The sequence below is a fragment of the Oratosquilla oratoria genome, chromosome 12, assembly GCF_046742065.1.
Source record: "Oratosquilla oratoria isolate Oo_2021 chromosome 12, ASM4674206v1, whole genome shotgun sequence".
In the NCBI taxonomy this organism is placed as follows: domain Eukaryota; kingdom Metazoa; phylum Arthropoda; class Malacostraca; order Stomatopoda; family Squillidae; genus Oratosquilla; species Oratosquilla oratoria.
In genome coordinates this window covers 28926458-28952674 of record NC_134788.1, presented here as the reverse complement: position 1 = coordinate 28952674, position 26217 = coordinate 28926458, and the positions used below count along the sequence as shown (strand labels likewise).

General features: G+C 35.4%; 1 protein-coding gene across 3 annotated transcripts; it reads right to left on the bottom strand.

Moving 5' to 3' along the window:
- Positions 1-4979: 4979 nt before the first annotated feature.
- LOC143031170 (uncharacterized) lies at positions 4980-25328 on the bottom strand. Of its 3 annotated transcripts, XR_012966985.1 has the most exons (6): positions 25169-25324; positions 24128-24224; positions 21920-22903; positions 19658-19862; positions 19400-19531; positions 7936-8071 (listed from the first exon to the last, which is right to left on the bottom strand). XR_012966985.1 is itself a non-coding variant. In XM_076194696.1 (5 exons), the coding sequence occupies exons 3-5, from the start codon at positions 22900-22902 to the stop codon at positions 7922-7924; spliced, it is 1218 nt and encodes a 405-aa protein (XP_076050811.1). In that variant the 5' UTR covers position 22903; positions 24128-24224; positions 25169-25328; the 3' UTR covers positions 4980-7921. The 3 variants fall into 3 exon arrangements, 2 of the variants coding, with proteins under 2 accessions (XP_076050811.1, XP_076050810.1); XM_076194696.1 differs by lacking the exon at positions 19400-19531 and having other exon boundaries at positions 4980-8071; positions 19778-19862; positions 25169-25328; XM_076194695.1 differs by lacking the exon at positions 19400-19531 and having other exon boundaries at positions 4980-8071.
- Between the last annotated feature and the right edge of the window lie 889 nt (positions 25329-26217).

The window sequence follows — 26217 nt, the reverse complement described above, 5'->3', positions numbered from 1 at the left end:
GCATCATCATATAAAGAAAATCTACATTTATTATATCAGTTGTGGACAGTAGTTTGCATATTCTCATGTTGCTATTATGAAAAAAAAAATGCACTATCCAATTAAGAGAAGAATTCATGGAAGATCCATTAGTATTCATAGCAGACACTAAAAAACTAATAGCTCTTGGTTATGATGAAAAAAAATGATAATGATAAAATAGGGAAGTCCAAGCAATATACAAAAGAAGCAAATGAAGATTGGACAACAATTTATATCGCAGCTATGACAAAACTGAAAATGAGAAACTGAATATGGATGTACAATGTAACTCTTAAACTAAACAAAAGAATGTATGAACACAGGAAGGTTTTGAACACGAAATTGATTCTGTGTAGAAAGTTGCATCTCTCCTACCAATTACAGCTTGACAGGAGGGAATGAGGGAGGAAATTGCTTATATGTCAAGGGTTTCTTACCCCTTATAGGGAGGGTAGCCACTGAAGTCAGGCACCCACCCCAACCAATTCCACTCCCATCCACCATCCATCTTAGCTCCTCCTGGATGAAGGGTCATCTCTGCCTCCTATCCACTCTCCGGGTCTGAAGCAATGTAGCAGTAACTGCTACTTTTGTACAACGACTATCCCTCTGATATATTGTTCCTTTGAAACTGTTCTATACCACTTATTTGAGTATAATTTTTCCTTTCTCTTGTGACCCCTTTGGTAGAGGAAGTTGTAAAAGTTGACAAAGTGGGACAGATTGAAGGGACTAACGATCCTGCTGTCTGTGGAATTACCATATGAGATGTCAAATCAGCAGCGTACATAATCAAGGATAATGCAACGAATCAACTCATGAGATCCCCGAAAAGGATTTGTGAGTCTCGATGTGTGGCGTGAATCAATCAACAAACGAGTTGTCCGGGCCTTCTGGAAGACACTAACCAGAACAGGGTAGTAGTAGTAGTAGTATAGGTTTATTCAACAATATTAAATACAATTAGACATACATATATACATTTTTTACAAAATTGGTAGTTGAAAAGGGAGAGCGAGAAGCAAAGCTTATGGGGAGTTGCTCTCCCTTAAGGAAAAAAATTATTTTTATTTATTTATTTTTGTTACATGTTAGTATGGTACAACCAGAACAGGGCAATCACCAAGTGAATTGTCCAGACCAGCCTAGAAGTGATGCATCGTAGATGTATAAGGTGGAATGCCATTTAATGTAACCATCCTATTTGCAAAAAAGTAAATAGATCATTAGGGAAATAATGTGGCTCTGCTGCATTCCGGATTTTGTCTCCCTACCAGTTCCACTTGTCTTGGTTTTTATCCAAATTGTTTATTCAAAAGGTTGCTTTCCCCTCGAAGCCTAATTCCTCGGAATCGGTAGCAGTCAATGTTGGGAATCTGAGAGATGCACGCAACTCGAACCTGCGACTAGAAAAATGCAAAGTCCAGTATGTTGCAGATTGCGCCAACGGGGATTTAATTCTCGGGGGGGGCTATTATTTCCGTCCTTATGTTAACAGGTTATAACACAAAACGAGTTTAATAATTATTAAGATTCGCAATGGCGCACCATAATGCATTCACAACATCCGATATATTATATAGAATTATTTTCCTTTTGTATTAAACGTCTTCTTTTGTTATCTGGTAGTAAACCGTTTTCTTCTTCTATTGGAATCTCCACGTTTTCTATGACAGGGGAGAGTGACCATAATTTCTGGGTCTGGAATTTACGTCTGCGATCCACTACAGTAAGGATCACGTACTGATCATTTTTTTTTTCTTTTTGTACTAATATTATCATTGCAACTACTAGCAGAAATGTTACGGAACACAAAATAATAAGGAAAGCCAATTTTTGTCAAATTGAGCAATACAACTTTCATGATCGTTGGGCACTTTTTTTTTAACAAGTATGGCAGCAATATCAGAATCGTAAGCTTTTATAGAATTGTAACCCTTGAATAACTACAGAATAGAACGAATAGAAAAAAAGAACCGAGCAATAAAATAAGAAATGGGACTTAGTGATAAGAATGACAGAAATTAAGTACCAGAACGCAGTAACTTTCAAGAGTAATGTATTGTTACATAAATTCCAGTTTTCGTATTATTTTAATCCATTTTTCATTTGAAAAAAAAATCTCAAAAGTAAATATATGTATGATTTACATGCTGAACATCTTTAAAAAGAATATTTATTTACTAATAGTGATAGGCTAATAAATGCTGCTGCCATATCCATGATATAATATTATCATAGCAAGCTTGAGTGACAACCTACAACTTTACAATTGTAAATAATTAGAAATAAAAATTTTAATATTAACTTTCTATTCAGGGTAAAAAAATAAATTCTTGGTAAATATTAATTTATTGTATAAAATAACATATAACAATACTATTTGAATAATGTCTTCTATTAATATGCAGGCACTAATGACTAAATACTATAATTACCCATTATTTTTATTATTGTGCATATAACATGTAACAAGAAAATATGAACCGAGCAGTTTTGCTGTTGTAAATCTGCATTGTATTTTTGGTCATCTTGATAGGAATGAAATGGGAATGAGCGATGGAAGTGAGAAGGGTAAGTTTGAAGAAATTGGGTCAATATTGGAAAGCCCAGAATGTGATAGCAATTTTGTAAGAAATCAATCAACTCTGATGTATTTTGTAAAGTTTTTATTCCTTTAGAATGTATTTTGTTCCTTTTGGATGATTTCTGGTTCTGACTACATGCCCCTCCACAAATTTCCACTCTCCATGACCCAAGGAGTAAAAACACTGGTAAACTAATCCATAGCAAGCAAAAATCTATGTTCTGGAAGATACCATTGAAAATTTTAAAGTAGGTAATGTGGAACGCAAACCATAGCAATTCCAAACCTAAAACCATTTCCTAACCGAGAAAGGCGACCTACTCAATTGACCTAACCTAAAATTGCCACTATCTTCTTCACCCGATACCCGCCTGAACACAACAGGAAGCATTGACAACCCTCCCCCTAATTATAGATAAAACTTAACCTTAACATTGGATATATCAGGAAAGGTTAGACTAATTTAATTATTCCAACTAATGAACCAAAGATGACAACATTAAACCAAGCTTAACTTTAACCTAACTTGATCTAATTTAATCCAACTAGTGATGAGCTTATCCTGGGAACCTATTAGATGCAATTGGACAAGAAATCCCTTGTAGTCAATGGATTCACAACTAGGATGTCATGCAATGTATTACCCACAAAGATCGATCGCTTCTTGCCCAAGGTCTCTCGTGTGAGGATGCATGTCTTTTGGGTGAGGGGTTACATTTTCTGTGTGGTGATTGTACCTGGGCAGCTTGGTTCCTCATTGGTAAAGTTTTAATTCTGGGAGAAATTCTGAACACGTTTGTGTAGTTCTTGCTTGTCATGAGAAGGAATTCATCAGTTGGGCTGATCTCTGGCACAGTTGGGTGGTGTATGGAGTTTGGGGGTCAGTCTCAGAGTGCTTATTTTGTGATTTAGGTATGTATGTGTTACGAGGTGTAGGGTAGTTAGGTGTTGTAGATGTTTGAGTAGTATGTTTGTTTTTCTCTATTCTTGTGAATGAGATGAATGAGACTTATTCTTATTTATTTTTTAACCTCTTCAATACAAGTCAAATCCTTGTGGGCAGCATCAGCTGCCTGATGTACGATGATGCATTAAAATACTCACATCATGAAATATAAAATTACAGATGTATTTCTCTTTTTTTCACTCTAAATATTAATAACCACAGAAAATATTATCAGGCCAGTTCATGGAATATGGGGGTCAGTCAGCTACAACTACAAAATATAATCAAGATGGCAATGCATCCTCATATACCTACTTGTGCCTCATAACACCTACATAGGCATCATCATATAGAAGGGTAACTGTGTTCCTCATTCTCATCTGTTGATCTATGGGGAGTGTGTTGATTTCTGAGATTAGTTTTGTTGAGGTGGTTTTGATGCATCCAGACCTTATTCTTAACTTTTTCTTTTGTGAAGTTTGTTGAGGCATAGTTGGGTGTGATTCTTAGGTGACATTTGTATACTGTTGTAAGTGTTTCATTATGCTGACTTAGACATGTCTTAGTTACTGACTATAGTATGTTTAGCTTCTTGTAGGAACTGAAGGGTGTGTGTATAAAAAGTAATACCCAAGGTTTTAGGCCTTTTTTCCAGGGGGAAATATATATATATATATATATACATATATCTTTTTTCAAAAACAAATCACTTTTAATTCCATGCCATCACAGTCAAGACTGAAGAATCGCTCGATGGAGACATCCGTTGGAAATTGAAACATGGACGAGCCAAGGATTAGGGTTGAAAAAAGATATTAATTGATCACTGGGAACCATTCAGTGTACATGTGTATATATATATATATATATATATATATATATATATATATATATATATATATATATATATATATATATATATATGGTCATTTGACTGCTCAACATTTTTCATTTCTTATCTGGGATGAGCAATTTCACTGATTTCTGAAGGGAGGCTGCCATTCTGTTTCGTCTCAGCCAGTTATAATTTGTCTATGAATATCTGGGTGCATTTAGCAGCTGTTTTTTAGTTGTTGTACTGTACCATTATTATCAGATTATCTCCATAGGGAAAAGCTTTGGTGTCTTGTTCTATATGTAGAAGTTGAATAGTACAGGTAAGATAGTACAGTCCCTTGGGGGCCTCCATTGCACAACCTTTTTGTCCCTGAAAGTTGAGATATTCTGGGATAATCTGCACTCATTGCCAGCTAAGACTTCATCTGGAGGTGCAGCTTTAACCCATTAAACTCCGATGACAAGATGTCTTGTCATTTGGTCAAATAAAACAAAAAATCATAATAAAACAACAAAATGTTTGATGATCAAACAGCACCAGAAAAATATGACGTCGTCAGTCCTCCTCCTCCTCGAGGAGGAGGAGGACTGACGACGTCATATTTTTCTGGTGCTGTTTGATCATCAAACATTTTGTTGTTTTATTATGATTTTTTGTTTTATTTGACCAAATGACAAGACATCTTGTCATCGGAGTTGAATGGGTTAAGGGCCCAGTACCTGGCCTCCAGGATTGTCTCAAAAACTTACTCTCTTTCACTTCCTTCCAATCTGTCTTTATTTTTTCCCCACATGTGATCAGGTCTCTGCTTCTCTTAACCAGTGATATCAAAACCAACTCAGGTCCCGACACATCTAGCAAGCACAAACCCCATAAACTATACACAGCTCCTCTACCATATAAACTGGGTCTCTTTAACAGACACCACATTCTTGATCATTACACACATATGCACCTAAAAATACTCCAATACAAAACATATTATAAATGTATTATAAATCAACACTACCAGCATCACAAACCAATAAAAAGAGCTTGATCAGTTTCAAATATGTGGAGACACCATACATACCACACTCGGTAAACCAAACTAACACTTTAAAACTTACTTTCATTGATTACACCACAATCAGAGAAGGGAAGACACATCACAAAGATGGACTCATAACATTGATACACAACAGTATACCCTTCTCAAAAATACAAAATCAACTATCAATCACTAACAGAAACCACAACAGGAATAATCACAATCCAAACACAAATAAAGAAAATAACATAGATTACCACAGATCTACATGCCATCCTCCACATCAAAACCTGAAGGCTACACATCCTAACTCCAACCTCTCAGTGACCTAAGTAATCAAATACTGGCAGGTAACCTGAATGCATACTACCCAGTATGACTGCAAACACAAACAGCAAATCAAAATACTAGAACAACTTCCCAACCTAAACATGCTAAATTCTAACAAACACCCCACTTCCTCAATACTACCAAGATGTAACATCCCCAGACATAACTGTACTCATTCATTTCAGTCACAAACAACATGGGAAATCATTCATGGTCTCATCTCAGATCACTTCCCTAAAAAGATCACCATGTTAAGATGAAAAAATCAAGTACACATAAATAAACTACAAAAAAACAAAATGGCAAGAACATGTGGAAGAAGTAGAAAAGAATTTGGAAAAATTTAATACAACCCAACATCCATATACAGATAAAAAAGCAAAGAGATTACTAACACAATATTGAATCTTAACAAGAAACATTCCTCGAGGCTACACAAAAATATATAACCCTGAATAAACATCAAACATAGTACCCTTATTGTAAATGATAAACAAAACACTGATAACCAGTCATAAAGGAGCTAAGATGAAAGGGAACAAAAATTTGGTATTAAATGGGTAATGGGTAGGAGCATGCCTTGGCTGGCTATCTCACTTATAAGGAGAAAGAGGCATTTTGGTACTTTTGGTACATATTATAGATACTCTTATATACTTAGTCTTTTATTTCAAACTCCATACCTCTATCATAGGTAGGGTATTAGCCAGTTTCACTTTCTTGGGAGTTTCAGAGTAGATTCATCACAGACCTCATGTGATTCTAGCTACAGCAGGTGAGGAGCCAGCATGTTTGTGTATGAAGAGTTGCCAGAAATAAATTCCATATTTCCCTATATACATAAGATTGAGCTTTGGTAGGTGGATGTGAAGAAATATATAACTACAAAACTAAGGCAGAGCCTAATATAATACTCTGTATTTGGGCAAATGTTTTATGCTGCTCTATGTTTTTTCGGAATTTTATTTTCCATATTTTGACCAGCTGACACCCCTTAATGCAATTTCTAAAAGCACTTCTTCACTAAAATATCTGGGATAAGAAAAAATATATATATTTTTCAAGATTCAAAGGTTGTGCAGCATAAAATGGATTCACTTATTAATACTTCCACTAATCCTGGAAGAAATCAAAATCTTGGAAGATATAGCAATCCAGGAAAGCTTATGGGATCAGGAGATGTAAGCATTCACCTTCCAAAGAGCTGGAATTTCCCCAGTATCTATAATACACATGCTGGAAAGGAACATGCTTTCACGATCCCTGAGATCCTGGATCTTATTGTCAAACTCATGTGCATATGTTAACATGTCTGATAATTGTAAGCACATTGTCTTCTATACCACATTTTAAAATTTTCAGAAATCTGCACTGCATTCATTAGTGCATATGTTTCAAAAGAAAAAATTATTTAAATAATAGTTTCAGTTCTCAGCACAGTTATATGGATTACTTACTGCTTACCTACACAACACTTTTCATATTTATTAGACACTAGTTTTAAATACCAATTAACTTGTTCCAATATAACACTTTTCAAGTTTCGTATGAAAACCCCTCTGAAATTCATCCTATATTAAGCCATATTCTAATGTATTACAAACTTAAGTATTATTACATCTCTAATAACACAAAGAAATCTTGATCACAGAGTACATGGTAGATTATGAGCTATAAAAAAAATACATTATGTTTTATATATAGAATAGCCAACAGGCAGCCATGTTTGGTTGTGATTAAATGTTACTGTAGCAAGCAATTTATGTTTAAAACTTAACAGTCCTTCTTCTTTCCTCACTATATGATTAAGGATTTTGTCTTTTGTAAGCTGAATTATTACAAAAGGCAGAGATGATTGCCTATTGTTATTAAATGTTACAATAGCAGGGCAATTCATATTAAAAACTACATAGTCCAGCCTCTTCTCTAACCATATGATGACTTTCTCTTTTGTAAAGAGAATTATTACAAACAATGTGTGGCATAAGCGTAAAGATGGGAATGTCTGGCCACCCCTAGAAAGACATCCACAAGATCATGCTCTAATGTGTTAAGTTGGTAAATTTGGTATACAGACACAATCAATCTATGGTAGAAAGTTTCATTAACAAAAATGTAACTTGATTAACTTAACTTTATGTTCATGTTCAAAAAACTTTGAAGATGATGTTAATGTGTCTGGTCTTTTACTACCTGAAAGGATATTAACTCTAAACCATGTTGACCAAATACCTTAATTTTTCTGCACAAAGTTGTATTTTCATGATGTTTAAACTTTTTCTTGCTCAGCAGATATCGGCCATCTAACATTATGTTATACTGTGAAATAAAAAACAAGGAATGAAAAAATGTAGTTTAATTACTTAACTATATAGGAAAATAAGAGGAGGAAAACATAGGAGTCTGGAGGAGTTATTATAAAATGAATAGTCAATCTATTGGGTAATCAAACACACCACCTAACCAGTTTCATTTTGTGCTTCTCAAGAGTTGAACATAAAGTTATCCTTCCTCAAGAAACCAATCTGAATACTGTTTATCTGATATAAACTCTTCCAGAGTCCCATATTCTTCTCTCATCTTCCCATAACTGTACAATATTTCTTAACCCAATTACACAGGAAAAAGGCAACACTCATGTGTCTTTGTGTGTCTAGCCTGCCTAAAGAGTTGTTCTTCATTCAACTATTGCCTCTTCATTTATCCAACAAACTGATGCATTCATATCAAAAGCTATCCCTCTGTTATGCTGTCCCCGAACCCCTTGTTACTGTCCTGTACCATTTCTCTGAATATTTATTTTCTTTTTTCGCCGACCCTGTGGTGGGGGAAGAGAATGTTACCACCGAGTCTTTCATTGCAAGTATCTTAGTTGAACTCATCCTATTCCTTTTACTGTTAACACTTTGTATTTACCTAATTGTAATTTACAGGAAAGGAGTATTGCTCATGTGTGTGTGTGGTGGATATCTGGAATAAATGAGGCAACATTGTGTGCAAATACTATTCAAGAATTTAAGAACAAACTAGATGCTGGAAGATACAAAGACGGGTCACTACAAGCATAGCTCCCTTCCCGTATAATACAAATAGGTAAATGTATATAAATAGGAGAGGAAAATCTGCAGAAGATTAAGAAATGGAATGAAAACAGAGAGAACAAAGAGATAGCTTTTAAAGAAATAGTACAACAAAAATGCAGGAGAACGCAAAGGACATAATTATTCAGGTAATTGAAGAGAAATCAAATTGGGTTAGGGATACAGTGGATAAAAAAAATGTGTTTTGTTGTATATGGGCTAAAGGAAAGACATGGCATGGTTAGGTACTTGAGAGAAAAGGCATAAAAAGAAATAGCAAAAACAGTTCTCAAATAAGTACAAGATGGAGACCAAGTAGAAAAGGAAATAGAACATAGAATGGGGCAATATTCAAAAGAAATTGACCTCTGAAGATAAAACCAAGGTCACGAATGGTAGTAGAAGACATACTAGCAAAATCAGGAAAGTTAGCAAATAGTGAACACTACAACAATATATGGATAAAAAGAGAAATGTTTAGGAAAGACAATGAGAGGACACTAAGAGGTAAAGCTTACAAAAAAATGTGAAGAGAATTAAGACCAAAAGGAGTTCTATCGGAGAGTTTTAGACACGAGGCTGAGAAAATGATATGCTCAGGCAAGTGAAACGGAAGGAACAGAAAACGAGATAGAGAAGGGGAAAAAAAATTAAAAGTGGCTTATACTAACATAGATTGATCTCAGGATTAAGTGAACTAAATGATTACCTGTAAGAAGAAAAACCAGGCATAATGGGAATTGCAGAGATGAAATTAAGGAACCCACTACCACCAAATAGTGTTGGACATGGCTTATATAATAATTGGATAAAAAATAGACTAGAAACAGGGCAGAGGAGTCATGTTTCTGGCCAAGGAAAACTTAAATGTGGCAAAGGTTACAATGTTAAGACACTGTGGAAACGATCATGATAAAGGTTGAAGATAGTGACACAAAAAGTAGAAAATTTGTAGTGATTTATGTGTCCCCATAAATGGGCTCTTGGAAAGAGGGCGAGCATTTAAAAATGTTAGAAGACACAAGGCATTCATTAAACGAGATCCTGGAGGATGGAGGTAACCTGGTACTTATGGGGTATTTTAACTGCAAAGAAATCTGTTGGGAAGAGATGACAGTGAAAGGTGGAGAGGATCTATGGGGAAATGTATTACTTGACATGACTATAGAACATACAATGACACAATGGGTAAAAGAAAATACCAGATATAGAAGTAATGAAGAACCATCAAGACTAGATTTAATATTTACATCAGAACCTGAAATTGTGGATAGCATTGAATACAAGACATCATTTGGAAAGAGTGATCACATATTAATGGAATCTGAACTAAAGAAGGAATTATATATAGAAATGAGAAATAAAGAAAAGGAAGACCGATGTACAACAAAACAGACTTTGGGAAACTCAAATTCTTTCAAAATGTAAATTGGGAAAAGTTTTACAATGATGAGACAGAAGTGGAAGAGAAATTATCTTAATGGTGTACAATAAGTGCTGGTTCAACAGAAGATGTAGTGAGGTGAAAGATGAGACAACGCTTGGAAAAGATGGAAAAAAAAATAATAATAAAAAATAAAAAATAAATGGCAAATATACATCAACCAAAGATATGAATATGTAAAAGTGTGCAGAGAGGAAAAAAGAAACTACAAAAAAAAAAATCATAGAAAAATGTAAAGATCAACCTAAGCTATTCTATATGTGGATGATAAACTTAAAAACAAACAGGAAGTGGTGAAACTATGTCATGGAAATATAGGGTACACAGAAGATTTAGAAGTGGCTGAAGTCATGAACAATTACTTCAAGATGGGTTTTCTCTAGAGAAAAAGTAACAGCATTGGGATGAAGGGAGCAAAGTGAGATCACCCGTGAGGGAAATAGAAATGACATGAAAAGAAACAATGGATCAATTAATGAACCTTGATATCAGGAAATCACACCCCAGATGAAATAGTAAATTGGATACTAAAACAACTTAATGAAGAATTAATGGAAAAAATATATAATAATAAGTTGCTCACTCAAAGAAGGAAAAATATCAAATGACTGGAAATATGCCAATATTGTACCAATATATACAGGAGGAAACAGAGAAGATCCAACAAATTACAGACTGGTTTCCCTTACAAACACTGTAGCCAAAATTTGTGACAAAGTTATTAAGAATCGGTGGATAATACACCTGGAAGAAAATATAATAAATCCGAGACAATTTGGATTCAGACAGGGAAGATCATGGGCCCTTAATTTAATCTGTTTATATTAAGACTAATATGTATAATACAAGAAAGGGATGGATGGGCTGATTGTGCTTTCCTAGATTTACAAAAAGCCTTCAACAAAGTACATAAAAATTATTATTAAAAAAAAGGGGGGAATATGTAGGAGGGATACAAGGTATCCCTCCTACATATTCCCCCCTTTTCTTTTATAATAATTTTTATGTACTTTGTTGAAGGCTTTTTGTAAATCTAGGAAAGCACAATCAGCCCATCCATCCCTTTCTTGTATTATACATATTAGTCTTAATAGAAACAGATTACATTAAAGGCACATGATCTTCCCTGTCTGAATCCAAATTGTCTCGGATTTAGTAAACTACTAAACTGGATGGAGGATTTTTTGCATGGAAGGAAAATGAGGGTAGTGCTCAGAGAAAAGAGTTCAGCTTGGGAGGAGGTGATTAGTGGAGTTCCACAGGGATCAGTATTGGCTCCAAAGTTTGCTATCTATGTGAATGACGTGGATGAAGATGTGGAATGTTACATGAGCTTCTTTGCAGATGGTGCTAAATTGCTGAGGAAAGTGAATATAGAAACAGATTGTGAATTACTGCAGAGAGACCTGAACAAGGTTTGGAAATGAAGTCAGAAGTGGGAAGCAGACTTCAATATCAAGAAATGTAACATAATGGAATTCAGAAAAAGTAAAAAAAATATCAGGACAATATAAAATTGGAACAAAGTTAGTAAAGAAAGTGGGATTTGAAAAAAAAAAAAAACTGGGAATGATCATCACAAATGACATGTCCCCTGATAAACAGATCAAATTTTTGGAGAATCCTACAACTTGCTAAGATCAATAAAGGTGGCTTTTACCTATTTGGATGAAGAAATGGTATAAAAAAAAAAAATACTAGTCACACTAATGAGGCCTAGACTGATGTATGCTGCGAGACTATGGTCAAGCAGCACCTAAAAGAATATAAAGAAAATTGAAAAAATCCAGAGAAGTACAGATGTCCCCAACACATTCAAACCTGTCATACGAGGAGAGATTGTCAAAACTGAGTTTACCAACTTTGGAACGAAGGAGAGAAAGAGGTGACCTGCTGAGCATCTACAGAATCATGAAAGGCATGGAAGTCCTTGATAGAGAGGACTTACTAAATTGGGATAAGAGAAATACAAGGGGACATGAAAAATAACTCAAAAAGGACAGTTATAGAAGAGACCTGAAAAAAGAACAGCTTTCCATACACAGTGATGGATGTCTGGAACTGGACAAAACAATAGTGTGTGGAAAAACTATACAGGGATTTAAGAGCAAATTAGTCACTGCAAGATACAAAGATGGGACACCACTAGCATAGCTTCCCTTTCCATAAGATACAACTAGGTAAGGTAAATATGTACATATATGTGAGGCAGGCAGATAAAGAGGACATAGGTCTTGGTCTGAGTTTATTCCTGACTAGTTTTGCAGTGAGTTTCTTCAGAGGTTCCTCTGAAGAAAGTGTGAAATTAGTCCGGAATAAACTTAGAACAAGACCTAAATCTTCTTTATCCAACTTAATATGCCATGTCTCAACATGTGTGTGTGTGTGTACATATATATATATATATATATATATATATATATATATATATATATATATATATATATATATATATATATATTATATTATATCATATTATATTGGGAAGGAGTGTAAATACCACTCAATTTGAAGGGTTTATTATGCACAATAAACCCTTTATAATGAGTCTGTGGTTTACGCTCTTTCCCAGACTCCAGATCTTCATTTACATAGATATTGTGAGATACAAAGACGGGTCACTATAACCATAGCTCCCCTTCCCATATAATACAACTTGGTAAATACAGACAGAGAAGACTTATTAAAGTGGGATAGAAGAAAAACAAGGGGACATGAAAAGAAACTCAAAAAGGATAGTTATAGAAGAGATCTGAAAAAAAAAGTTTTCTACACAGAATGGTGGATGTCTGGAACAAATTGGATGAAACAGTAGTGTGTACAAACACCATACAAAAATTTAAGAACAAACTAGATGTTGCATGATACAAAAACAGGTCACTACGAGCATAGCTCCCCTTCCCATGTAATACAACTAGGTAAATACTAGGTACACACACACACACACACACAAATGTATATATGTATATATATATATATATATATATATATATATATATATATAAACACACACACACACACAAAATATATATATATATATATATATATATATATATATATATATATATACACATCCATACAGGATAGTCCTTCTAAGTACAAACCATTAAAAAAATCATAACATATTCTATCAGGTGCTGCAAAACTTTATATGATAAACATCCATTTTATTTTCGTTATTATTTCTTTTTATATAATTTTTTAAAAGAAACATATATACATATATATATATTTTTTTTCAGATTTTTTTCTAAACCTTACTATTGGTTATTCATCCACTGAAAGAACAAAATGCGCCTGTTTATATGAATGGAATAACAGATTTAAAATTGCCAGAATTTTTTTTTTTAGGATTTAACAGAGCAGCACCAGTAAAAAGCAGTATCTATAAATGGCACTGTTGACGGAGACAGGTAATGTGTGTACTGATGAAAGAAAAAAGTGTTTAGTTAAAAATGCAGAAAATGCAGTATTTGTTAAAAAAACATTTTGAAGATAATCCTCATTCCTCTCAACAAGACAAGCCATGATGACATTAAAAATGAGTAAACTCCCAATTGGGTAAAGAAAGAATGCATTCATTCCCCAGGAATTGCTGTCTGGGGTGCAACTGGACAAACTGGCACATTCAGGACTCATTTCTTTAGGAAAATGTCACAAGTGAAATATATCTTAAAATGTTGTATAAACAATTCTGGCTAAATGTTAATCAATGGGGATGAGGACACAGTTATTTTCATGCAAGATGGTGCTCCACCTCACTGGGGGAGAAATGCTAAACTATGGCTTAATGATACTTTGCTAGGACAATGGATGAGCCGTTGATCTCCCAATATGCCCTGGCTTCCTCAATCCTCCAATCTCACTGTCTGTGATTTTTTTTTTCTTTTTTTTTTCTTTTTTTCAATGGGATTTCATCAAATCCAAAGTTTGTGAGACAAAACCTGCTAGTATTAAGACCTTAAAACAAAATATTAGACATAGATTTGTATTGGAGTACAGAGAGACTTATTGCTCTTGTTGAAAATGGTGGAAATTATATTAAGGTTCATGGACAATTCTGTTTCAATGTGAAAAAACAATAAATACTATGCTAAAAAAAAAAAAAAAAAAAATTAAATTTATACTTTTATTGAGTAAAAGTCCCATTATATTTGGTTATTAGATAGTGATGATATCTTTTTAATGGTTTGCACTTATGTGAGCCACCCTGCACACATATACACACACACATATACATATATATATATACATATGAATATGTATATATATATACATATGAATATGTATATATATATTTCACACATATTCATACATATGCATACACACATGAAGGGACGAAAAAAGAAATGAAAAAGACTTAACAGAAAAATGTAAGGATCAACCTAAACTATTCTACAGATATATATATGACAAACTAAAAGACAAACACAAAATAATGGAACTGCACGAAGGAAATACAGAATATATAGATGGTATAGAAATGGCAGAAATTATGATCAAGCATTTTAAATTTGCATTCACGATTGAAAACTCCCAACATTGAAAGGACAGAACGATCCTCCACAATGAAAGAAATTTGGTGACACAGAAAGAAATAAGAGAACAAATAAAAAAAGCCTTGATGTCAGAAAGTCACACAGGCCAGCTGGAATTGGATATTGAGAGAATTTATAGATGAACTAACAGACAAAATACACAAGATAATTGATTTCTCACTCAAAGAGGGAGAAGTACCACAAGATTAGAAGAGTGCAAATATTGTACCAATATACAAAAGAGGAGACAAAGAAAACCCAACCAACTATAGACCAGTCTCCCTTTCAAGTACTGTAGCAAAAATATGCAAAAAAGTTATCAAAAGTAAATGGATTAAACACTTAGAGGATAACAAAATACTAAATCCAAAACAATTTAGATTTAGAAGTGGAAGATCATGTGCCACAAACTTAATATACTTTTACTCGAGATTAATAGAAATAATTCAAGAAAGGGACAGATGGGCTGTTTGTGCCTTCTTAGATTTACAAAAGGCATTTGACAAAGTACCACACAAAAAGCTATTTAGAAAAATTGAAAAAATAGGAAAGTTATTGGAATGGAGGAGATTTCTTTAATGGGAGAAAAATAAGGGCGGTACTCAGAGACAAGAACTCAAATTGGGAAGAAATGAAAATGGAGTCCCACAAGGCTCTGTATTGGCTCCAATAATGTATGCCATATATATAAATGACATGGATGAAGGTGTGGAATGTTATATGAACTTCTTTGCAGACATGAAACTACTACAGAGAGTAAGTACAGAGAAAGATTGCAAATCATTACAAGAAGACCTGGACAAAATCTGGAAATGGAGTCAGTAGAGTGAAGTGAATTTCAACATCAAGAAATGTAGTATAATGGAATTTGGAAAAAGCAAAAACAGAATATCGGGACAATACAAAATTGGTACAAAGGAAATTAAAAAAGTTAACTCAAAAAGGGACCTAGGAATAACTATCACCAATGACATGACACCTGACAAACATGCCCTGGGTCAGAGGCAGTGCCACAAGACACAGCACATTCACAGCAAGGCTGCTACATTAAATTGGCGACCCCCCCTATCCACCCCCTCACGCAGAAAAGGAGAAGACGGGGAGAAATCCCTTCAGGCTGCATCAAATTTTTCTCACACATACCACCTCACCCCTCATCCCCCCACCCATTCCACCTCATGCATCACAACATCATCCATATACAACTATTCTCCATTCACCCCTGTCTTCTGTCCTCTCCTGTCCTTCCTCAACAGACATTTCCCTCTTCCCCAAAGCCCCTTTCACCCCATCCATCCATCTTATCCTAGGTCGCCCCCTCATGTTCACTCCCTCCACATCTGCCTTCCATACCTCTTTTACTAGTCTTTCTTCACTCATTCTTTCCATGTGTCCAAACCATCCTAATACTCTTTCATCAACCCTATCTCCCAACTCTCTTACCATCACTGTTGTCTTCCTCATCTCCTCATTCCTCACTCTATTCAGCCTAGTAACCCCTATCATACTTCTCAGACACCTCATCTCAAACACATTCAAACTCCTTCTTTCTTCCTCTCTTATGTTCCATGTTTCTGCCCCATACAGTGCTGTTGGCACAATCACTCCTTCATACAATCTCCTCTTAGCCTCCATTCCCAAATGTCTATTCCTCATTCCACTTTTTAATCCACCAAGGCATTTACTCACTTCTCTCAATCTACATTCTACCTCCACCTCCACTCCACCGTTTCCTGCCACATTTACACCCAAGTATCTAAAACTATCCACTTCCTTGTTGCTCTCCCTTAATGCTCACTTCCTGTCTGCTGCCACTTTCACCCCTTGTACATCTCATCACCTTACTTTTACCCACATTTATCTTCAACTTTCTTCTTTCACACACTCTCTCAAACTCTGTCACCAACTTCCTCAATCCCTCCTCTGATCCTGATACAAGTTCAGTGTTGTCCGCAAACAACAACTGGCTCACCTTCCACTTTTCCCCATTTTCTTTAAACATCTCCAATCCCTGACCCACCACCCTTGCATTTACTTCTCACACCACCCCATCCATGTATAAGTTGAACAGCCAGGGCAACATAATGCATTCCTGACGAAGTCCCACCATTACCTTGAACCACTCACTCTCTCCATTTCTAATCCTGACACATGCTCTACTACTCTTGTAAAAATTCTTGACAGCTCCTAGAAGCTTTCCTCCTATCCCATATATCTGCAAAACCTCCCACAGTGCCTTCCTGTCTACCCTGTCATAAGCCTTTTCCAGATCCATAAAAGCCCCCCCAAAAAAAATCCTTACCTTTTCCTATAGCTTTCTCACATATCTGTCTTACCACAAAAATCTGATCTACGCACCCTCTACCTGTCCTAAATCCACACTGCTCCTCGCCAATCACTCCCTCTGTTCCTCTTTTAATCCTCTAAATCAAGATCCTCCCATAAGCCTTCCCCACTACACTTAACAAGCATCCCTTTGAAACTACTACACTCACACTTGTCCCCTTTTCCCTTGTAAAGTGGAACTATACAGGCACTCCTCCAGCACTCTACCCTCTCTTAAACAAACACTAAATAACCTCACCAGCCAGTCCACCATCACTGTACCTCCTTTTGTTAGACATTCTGCATGGCATCCATCCATACCAGGTGCCTTACCTGCTCTCATCATCTTAACTGCCTTCACTTCATCCTTCCTTATTTCTCCTCCATTTTCCTCACTCATCATGGTCATTTTCTTAGCACTTCCCACAGCAACTATCATTCCGTCCCTATCCTCCTTCACATTTAGCAACTCCCTAAAATACCCTGCCCATCTTCCCCTTACTGCTTCTCTTCCATTATCATCTCTCCATCTACACCATATCAACAAGTTAGTTGGAGAAACTTTCAATTTATTAAGATTAATGAAAGTGGCTTTTGACTACAAGGATGAAGAAATGGTAAAGAAAGTATTAGTTACATTGATAAGACCAAAACTGGAGTATACTGTGACACTCTGGACACCTAGTACTAAAAAGAACATAAAGAAATTAGAAAGAATTCAAAGAGCAACAACAAAGATGGCACCAACACTCTCCAATTTGACGTATGAACAAAGATTGGACAAACTCGAACTACCAACCCTGGAACAAAGAAGAGAAAGAGGAGACCTGCTAACCATCTACAGAATTATGAAAGGGATGGAAGTCCTTGATAGAGATGACTTATTAAAGTGGGATAAAAGAAAAACCAGAGGACACGAAAAGAAACTTAAAAAGTATAGGTACAGAGGAGATCTGAAAAAGAATAGCTTCCCACACAGAGTGATAGATATCTGGAACAAACTGAATGAAGAAACAGTGAGTGCAAAAACTATACAAGAATTTAAGATCAAACTGGATGCTGAAAGATACAAAAGCGGGTCACTACGAGCATAGCTCTCTTCCCATAAAATACAACTAGGTAAATAAATATAGGGTTAATGGGAGAAGAAATTAGGATTATCTCAACTACGGTGCAGGCAGGAAAACCAAATAAATAAATCATAATAACAACAATAATAATAAAAAAAAAAAAACAGGATGTGGCTTCTTACTTATCCAGAGTTAAAATAGCCTTTCAATTTCATCAATTGGGTTCTTTGCTTCATTAATAGTTACATATTTGCCACATTAGTGCTTTTAATTACATTCTTAACAATGATGATGCTGTTCATCAGTGATTTTCCATATTGCCATGTAGTATTAAGCACACATATTCCATTTTCATGTTGAACAATGATTTCTTTTCTTTCTCTTGTATATTCACCCTATTTTCTTCTTTATCTCTAGTTATTACTTTTCATAGAATTTCTTGGAATCCATGGTGTCTATATAGCACTTATAGTAACTAAAGAAACACAACAACTTTTCAAAGAGAATTAAAGATAAGATGGTCATTGGGTGATATACGAGCCTAAACTAACATACACTTCCTTTGCTTTCTATCCTTGGCCTACAATCTCATGTGTGTAACCCATACAATTTTGAATAACCAGTTTGTTTTCCAGGTCAAGTTTTGTGAATTGGAAGGATTTTTGAGACAGAATTTTGTTCATGAACTGGATTATTTGAAATGATTAATACAATGAGGTTCCACTGAACCTGGAGGTACCTGGAGGTGGAGGACAATGGAGAAAATCATCTCCCCACCACCCATCTTCAAAGCCTGTCAATATTCTCAACTTCACTTGGAGGTGCAGCCCCATGAGGCTAACACTCAGCCTCTGGACCAGGCCCAGGACCCTTTGTCAACTTCAATTGCATTTCCTTTACCCCCACCTTTTCACATAAAAGAAAGACCAATGTCTGTTTCCCTCCTACTACTAAAAGCTGATAACACAGAAACACTCCCACACTAGAACAATACAGAGGTTCAATGCTTCTTCCTAAGGTGATTTGTAAGAGGGTCCAAGAACCATCATTAGAGGCTGTGGAGCTTCAGGCTTTCAGTCAGTGCAACATAGGCAACAATTATTATTCAATCATACAAGGTAACACAACAGCAACATAACATAAAGATGCAGAAGGCATGCAATACATTAAAGTGAAACATGGCTACAAACCTGCAGCAAGACGCATTACAAATGAGCAATATTTCTGAAAGTCAGTCAACAGTGGCAAAAAAATAACACCCAAGATGCAATGCTGCTACAAATCAATGGTTACACAGGTGTAGCAGAGTAGTATAGGTCCATCTAAAACAAAGAAAGACAAAATGCTACAACACACTCAAATGAAATAGGTCAACAATGCAAACAAAACTCATACTGGCGTTAATAAAAACTACTTGGGTACAAACAGTAGCTACAATAGGTACATACATGGTTTGGTCGTTCAATAATGGTTATCCAAGTTACATGTCCCTTACGGAGGCCACAGCCCCTTTGCTCAGTGTCTGGGCTGCGGTGTCTTGTTAAGGGATGGAAAGAACATGTACGAACCAGATCATCGTGAAACCGACACCAGAGGCAGAGCAGTAGAGCGTCATCTGCTGCTTTGTATAGTACCCCACATCTTGCATTCTCCCTGCAAAGAAATAGGACACATCTCATCACTTATAGTGATATCACCTTTAAACATTACAAGTACCATTACTCCAAGGAATGTTTTTCAGATGACATATGAAAATTCTATTACGAGTTATATGAAGTTTATAATCCAGTTCCAACTTCACAATATAAAATCATACGATGCAATTTACAAATTGTTAAACAGTAGTAGGATCAGGCCATGCACTAAGTCATGTTATTCTTCAATTTATTCCCCACACACCACTTACTCTCATCAAACAAAAAGCAATCACAATAGCAGCTCAAAATTCCATGTCAAAATCTACCCACTTCCAAATTGAATCTACTTCCTGACAGTTTGAGACCATTATTGTCTAATTTGCATTTAATGAGAAAATTTGGTCACTTTTGATCTCAATTCTCGGTAGAATCTTGAAGAGTTGCATCAAGTAACCCAAATTTATGTTTTTTTAGGGAAAATATATGTTTTAGTCAATTTTTGTATAATTCATTTCTGATATCTAGAATCAGTTTTGTGGCCCTCTGTTGTACTTTTTCAAATCTGTCAATGTCTTTAATGAGATTCAGTAACCACACAGAAATAGCATATTCCAAATGTGGACAAACCAGTGATTTATATAGCTTGTTAATTAGAGATGTTTTCAAAGTCAAAAGATCACACAATCTGTCCTAGAATCTTATTTGCTTTCTCTGAGGTGGAATAACATAGATGATTTGAGATCCTTACTGATAATTGTCTCACTAACCGCTTTTCACACCACTGATATAGTTTATCTAAATCTTAAATATCTAATTGCCTTAAGTGATCACTTGCCATTCTGTACAACTTTGTATCACAAATTTTCATATTATCTCAGCCCTACCTTCTCCCACTTCCAAATTATTCACGCATGTTATTCTTCAGTGTTATCACTCTTTCCACTTTTATTTGTTTCTTTTCTAGTCTGCAGTTTCTAAATCACATTTTATATATATTAAATCTGTGGCTTAAGTTTTGCTGTGTCTGTTATCACACAAAGTTCTTTATTCTTTTATGTTTTCAGGGGGCATCAGTACTATACTTCTTCCATTATCTGGTGACCCACAGGATGTGGCCGGCAAAACCAGCAGTGTTGCCACGTCTAAACCATCTCCAAAGAAAATGGGGGAGACACCGTTTTCATTATATTTGCATGTATGACCAGTATAATTGAGGAGACTGCAAGTAGCATGAAGACCTGCACTCAGCTTCTCTATGTAATTGCTACAAGGCTTGGACAAGAAAAGGGAAAGTTGCTGGGGCAACGTCACTAGACCTGAGACACCACATCGTTTAACAAGTCTTTTCTTTTCTTTGCATGTATAACAATTACTCATATCACCTACCATTTAATGAAAAAATCAATATGCATTTAGAATATTCCATGTTAACATACTCAGGGTAGTGGACAGCTTCTGGTATATGCTGAATGCTTTGATTCAGTACGTGAGAATACGGCAGACAACACCTTGTGGGTCATGAGATAATGGAATTAGTATAATGCTAAACTTGAAGGTGACAATTTATCCATGAACAACACAGTTACATTCTCACTCTTCAATTACTCATGTAACCACTTCACTTCTTAAATAAATCACAGATAGTCTCTCTGTATTTTCACCCACTTCCAATACTTTATATTTCTTGGCAGAGTTTCATCTTCCACTCGACTCCAGTCATTGTCTGTCTAGATATTTCTTGTAACAAATTTGGCATCTTCATCTCACTTATTGCTTATCTTGTGTAGCTCTACCTCTATAATTTACAATCAGGTAAACATATAATCATGCAAGTTTGAGGTTCACATAAATGTTAAAGCTATGATGAAGGAAAAATATTCACACTGAATGAGGTTCTTTGAGCAAAGACTGGTTATATCAACTACAGTGGAGAGACATGTTTGAAAAAACAAAAATGAATATATTTCACCACAGTTCTTGCATGAAACTGTTTAGCAATGTACTTCAGATTATAAGGTAACTGTAATAAAACTATAAGGAATTTTTCTCAAGTGACCCTAGCTACCACCTTACCCAGTTGCTCTAATTTCCACCTGAGTTGAGAAAGGGAGAGATACCTCTCCCGGCAGATTTACAGCTTCGACATCACTGAACCCACGCCCTAATTGACGTGGTAAAGGGCTGTTTGCTTTTGCAATCAGATTTGTATCCTCCCTTGAAGTCTCACTTTCAGGAACTGTTGACAAGGGTATGGTTGTTGTTCTGTCTTTGGCTGACTTGGTAATGTCAGCCTCCTTCTCCATTTCTTGATGAATAATCTGAAATTCGTTCACATGAGATTGTGCTCGCTGGTACAGCACCAAGATTTTTTCAACTTGATGTTGAAGTGATGCTTTGTTACTGTTGCACCAGCTAGAAGTTTTGTTTAGCAACTTCTCCATTGTCTCAAGAGATGGTGCATCTTCTAGAGCCTGCTTCTCTCGTTTCATCTTCTGGGTGTATTCCTCAATAGCAGATAAAGTATTTGTGAGTACGGGTACCAAGAGTTCTGTGGCCTTCAGTGTTTGTTGAGTGACTTTCTTCACATTAACTAACCAATCCAGAAAGACCTGGGTTTGGTTTTCGTATTGGGATAAAAGCAGCTGTCTGGTTTCCTGAAAACTAAACACTTGGTGTGATTGGCTGTGGTGTTCTTGTGAACAACTGATGCAAACAGAAGTGCCACATGTCCTGCACCAGAAAGACATAGGACTGTTATGAATAGCGCAAGTATTCCATAGGAGGTTTTTGTCTTCACTATCAGTGTTAGCAATGGGTAGGTCCTTTCCATCTACCTGCAGTGTGAGCTTGGCCATGTGGGTCTCTACCCAGAGGTTTACAGGGATTTCTGAAACATTTTCACAGTACATCTCTCCATCACAAGTTGTACATGGAATAACAGCACTGTTTCGTTCATGTAGTTGTATGAGGCAGGGGGTGCAGAAGGTGTGCCCACATGGTAACATGCGTGGCCTCCTCTCAGCACTGAAGGTTTGACCACACTCGGGACAAGTCATCCTGCAATAAAAAGGTTGTCTTAATCATGAAACTTAATTCCCCTGACATGATAGGCAATTCATGACACAGGGTGTTGATTCTTCTGATTTGCAAAAGTAATTATGTTATGCAAATTCCAATTAACTGTGCAGCTTTAGTGCTATGCACAATTTCATATATATATATATTTTTTACAGTCTTATATTTCTTACAGGCATTCATTTATCCATTTTCTGTAACAAAGAAACCTTGTTGGACTTGTTATTCTGAACCAAATTTGACCTCTTAAGAGCCCTCAGCCATGATATTACTAATATATACAAACAACTTTGATTATGGAATGACATCAATGACTACTATGGACACTAAAATTGACATTCAAATTCTGGAGCAAATAACAAACAATTAGGAGGGGCTTTGGGGAAAACTTTGCAAAGACATGAACCCGAAGAAGCTGAAGTACAAAACAGGTTATGAAAACCATAATTATCATTCACCATAACACTAATTTCTCCCATTGAGGTTATTACTTCCATTTTGCCTGATCCATACCTTTAGTAATCTCTGTATGAAAACTGCTTGGAAATAATTATGTAACACAGTATACCTACTCTTCAAAGATCACTGACCTACCACACCTCTGATGTCCACTGTTGTGGTTAGAAAGCTAGGAAAATATTTCTGCGCTTACCAGGTATCAAACCTGGACCATCCATGAGGCAAGAACATTGCCCATTGCTTATTAACCCATTCAACTCCGATGACAAGATGTCTTGTCATTTGGTCAAATAAAACAAAAAATCATAAAACACCAAAATGTTTGATCAAACACCAGAAAAATATGACGTGAGTCCTCGCTTCGCTGCGAGCGAAGCGAGGACTGACGTCATATTTTTCTGGTGTTTGATCAAACATTTTGGTGTTTTATGATTTTTTGTTTTATTTGACCAAATGACAAGACATCTTGTCATCGGAGTTGAATGGGTTAATATCTAGGCTCTATTTTCACACAAGACAGCCACAGAACCATTAAGAAATGCCACTGCACACAACAGTTTTAATATGCTTAGCACTACATAGTTTTTCATCAAAGAAATCTACTCCAATGGCTTACCCCTATAACTATGAATACATATATAATTCCACTCACAGTACACAACCTTGATTGTTGTACTTAATTATTCCCTTGTATTCAATATATTTCTAAAACATCAGAAAAAAAAAACACTTGCAGATTAAACTTACCTTTTTAATTTAGTCAAAAGCTTCGTAGGTATCCGAGTCAATTACTCGAGTTATAGAGTAATTTCATAAGTTTCGTTAACCCAGACTTGAATATATACTGTAAAATAATTTTCTTTTTATTCCATGAATAAAATCTAACACTTGCATATCTGCTTTACTACAAACTATTCATCTACTTATGCTTATATTGGAACTGATTTAACCACTATACAGAAGACACAGAACACTTTATACTACAATACCCCACACTAACAATCCCTAAACAATGACATAAAATCTTTCATAAATGACCTAGTTCCACGTAAAGGCTGTTGCTAATTACCAGGGGCAATGGATTGATTAAATTGATCAGTCCTCTAGGTTGGGGTTTAACTATTTTGCCTCGGCAGCCCTTGTCTTAATGGGCCTCTCATGATAAGATGTATCATAAGGAATCTATGTACCAATGCTCTCATTTAAGAACATTAAATATCCACATGTGGTTATGATCTCACAGAGAAAAAGACATCCTTTGTGCAGTCCCTTAGGTCCAGGAAACCTCAGCTTACAAATTTGTTTTACATGGATTTAATTCATGTGGCCTTTAATGTATTAAATTTGGCCATAAGGATGTAAATGGTTAACTGAACAGTTATATCAGAAAATGATATACCCCATTTACACCCATGGTCTTTCTAATGGTTAATTCTTAGGTATAGACTAAAAGTTGGTTGCATGCAAAAATCTAAAAAAAAAATTACCCCCAATGTTTACTGTGCATTTCTCAATAGCCAAGACTTTCAGGAATATATTATATGACAGGTTCTCCTTGTACAAGTGTAAAAACCTATATTATACATTTCGCTTGAACGAAAATTTTAATCTAAACAAAATCTCATCTGCTCAAAATTTAAATGACAATATTGAATATAACCATTTCGTAATAACAAGCAGATAACATTAGCTGTTGCAGATCAATGCACATTATACACATCACTTAGATTTCACTCATTTCATGTTTTCATTTGTAAAACTAAATATTTGCTTTCTGTCTCGCCGTACCGTGTTTACAAATAGTTAACACATGTATTTCCCCCCTGAGTCACGAAACAATTTCCCCTCAACCGGGTTTGTTTACATTTATTAGAAATGTTCAATCGTGTTACTAAAAACCTGATCCTTTAGAAAAATTCAATCCTGTAATTTCAGAGAAAGTAATTGTTTAAAAAAAAGGATGGAACTGCTTGAATCATAATTCATTTTCTTGGATATATAGTGATTTGTCGCCCGGATATCGGATCACTATATTTTTTCCCGTGCCGTCATTTTTATGACTGAAGAATAAAGTGCTGTAGGGAATAGGATTATAGTGGGCTGTACGATGTTTGGTAGCACCAGCATAGTAATGTTTGGTTGATTGATTAGTTATGTAATTTCTTGTCTATTAAAAACTTCCCACCATATCAAACCACTCAAGGTGAATATAAAGTTTCAATCTTTATTCAAAATAAAACACAGGAATATATCTTAAGAAAACGTTTGTTATTTTGTAACACAAATAAAAAGGAAATATAAGAGTTGTAGCTTCTTGTTCTCTTTGATACGTGCAGATAGTAAAGTTGCCATATGTCACTATTTTCTTTAAGAAAATTCTGATTTCTTTTTTTAATTCTTTTAAAACCCAAAATATCAGCTGCTATCACTTAGAGAAAAATATGTATAAAAATGTGATGACAAGGCAACAGAAAATGCAGCAAACAAAATCTGCGACATTGAACAGCTTGAAAAAAATTAAAGGGTCTTAACTTCAAACTAAATATTGGATCTGATCAGAATTATTGGACTAGACTAAAAGCTTTGGTATTTTACTTTATTCAGTGCATAAGGAAGCGGTATGCCATAATATATATGTGGCAAATATTAGGTAAGTAAGCGACCAAACATAATGTTGAGACACCAGGGAATAGTAAATTTATCATTATTATTATTATCATTCAAGACATGGGAGAATTTGCTGCAGAGGAATAAATGAAGATATTTCTGAACGTCTTTGTTTCCACGCTTTGGGAGGGTGGGGCTAACCTGAATTTTACAAATATAGATGACGCTTT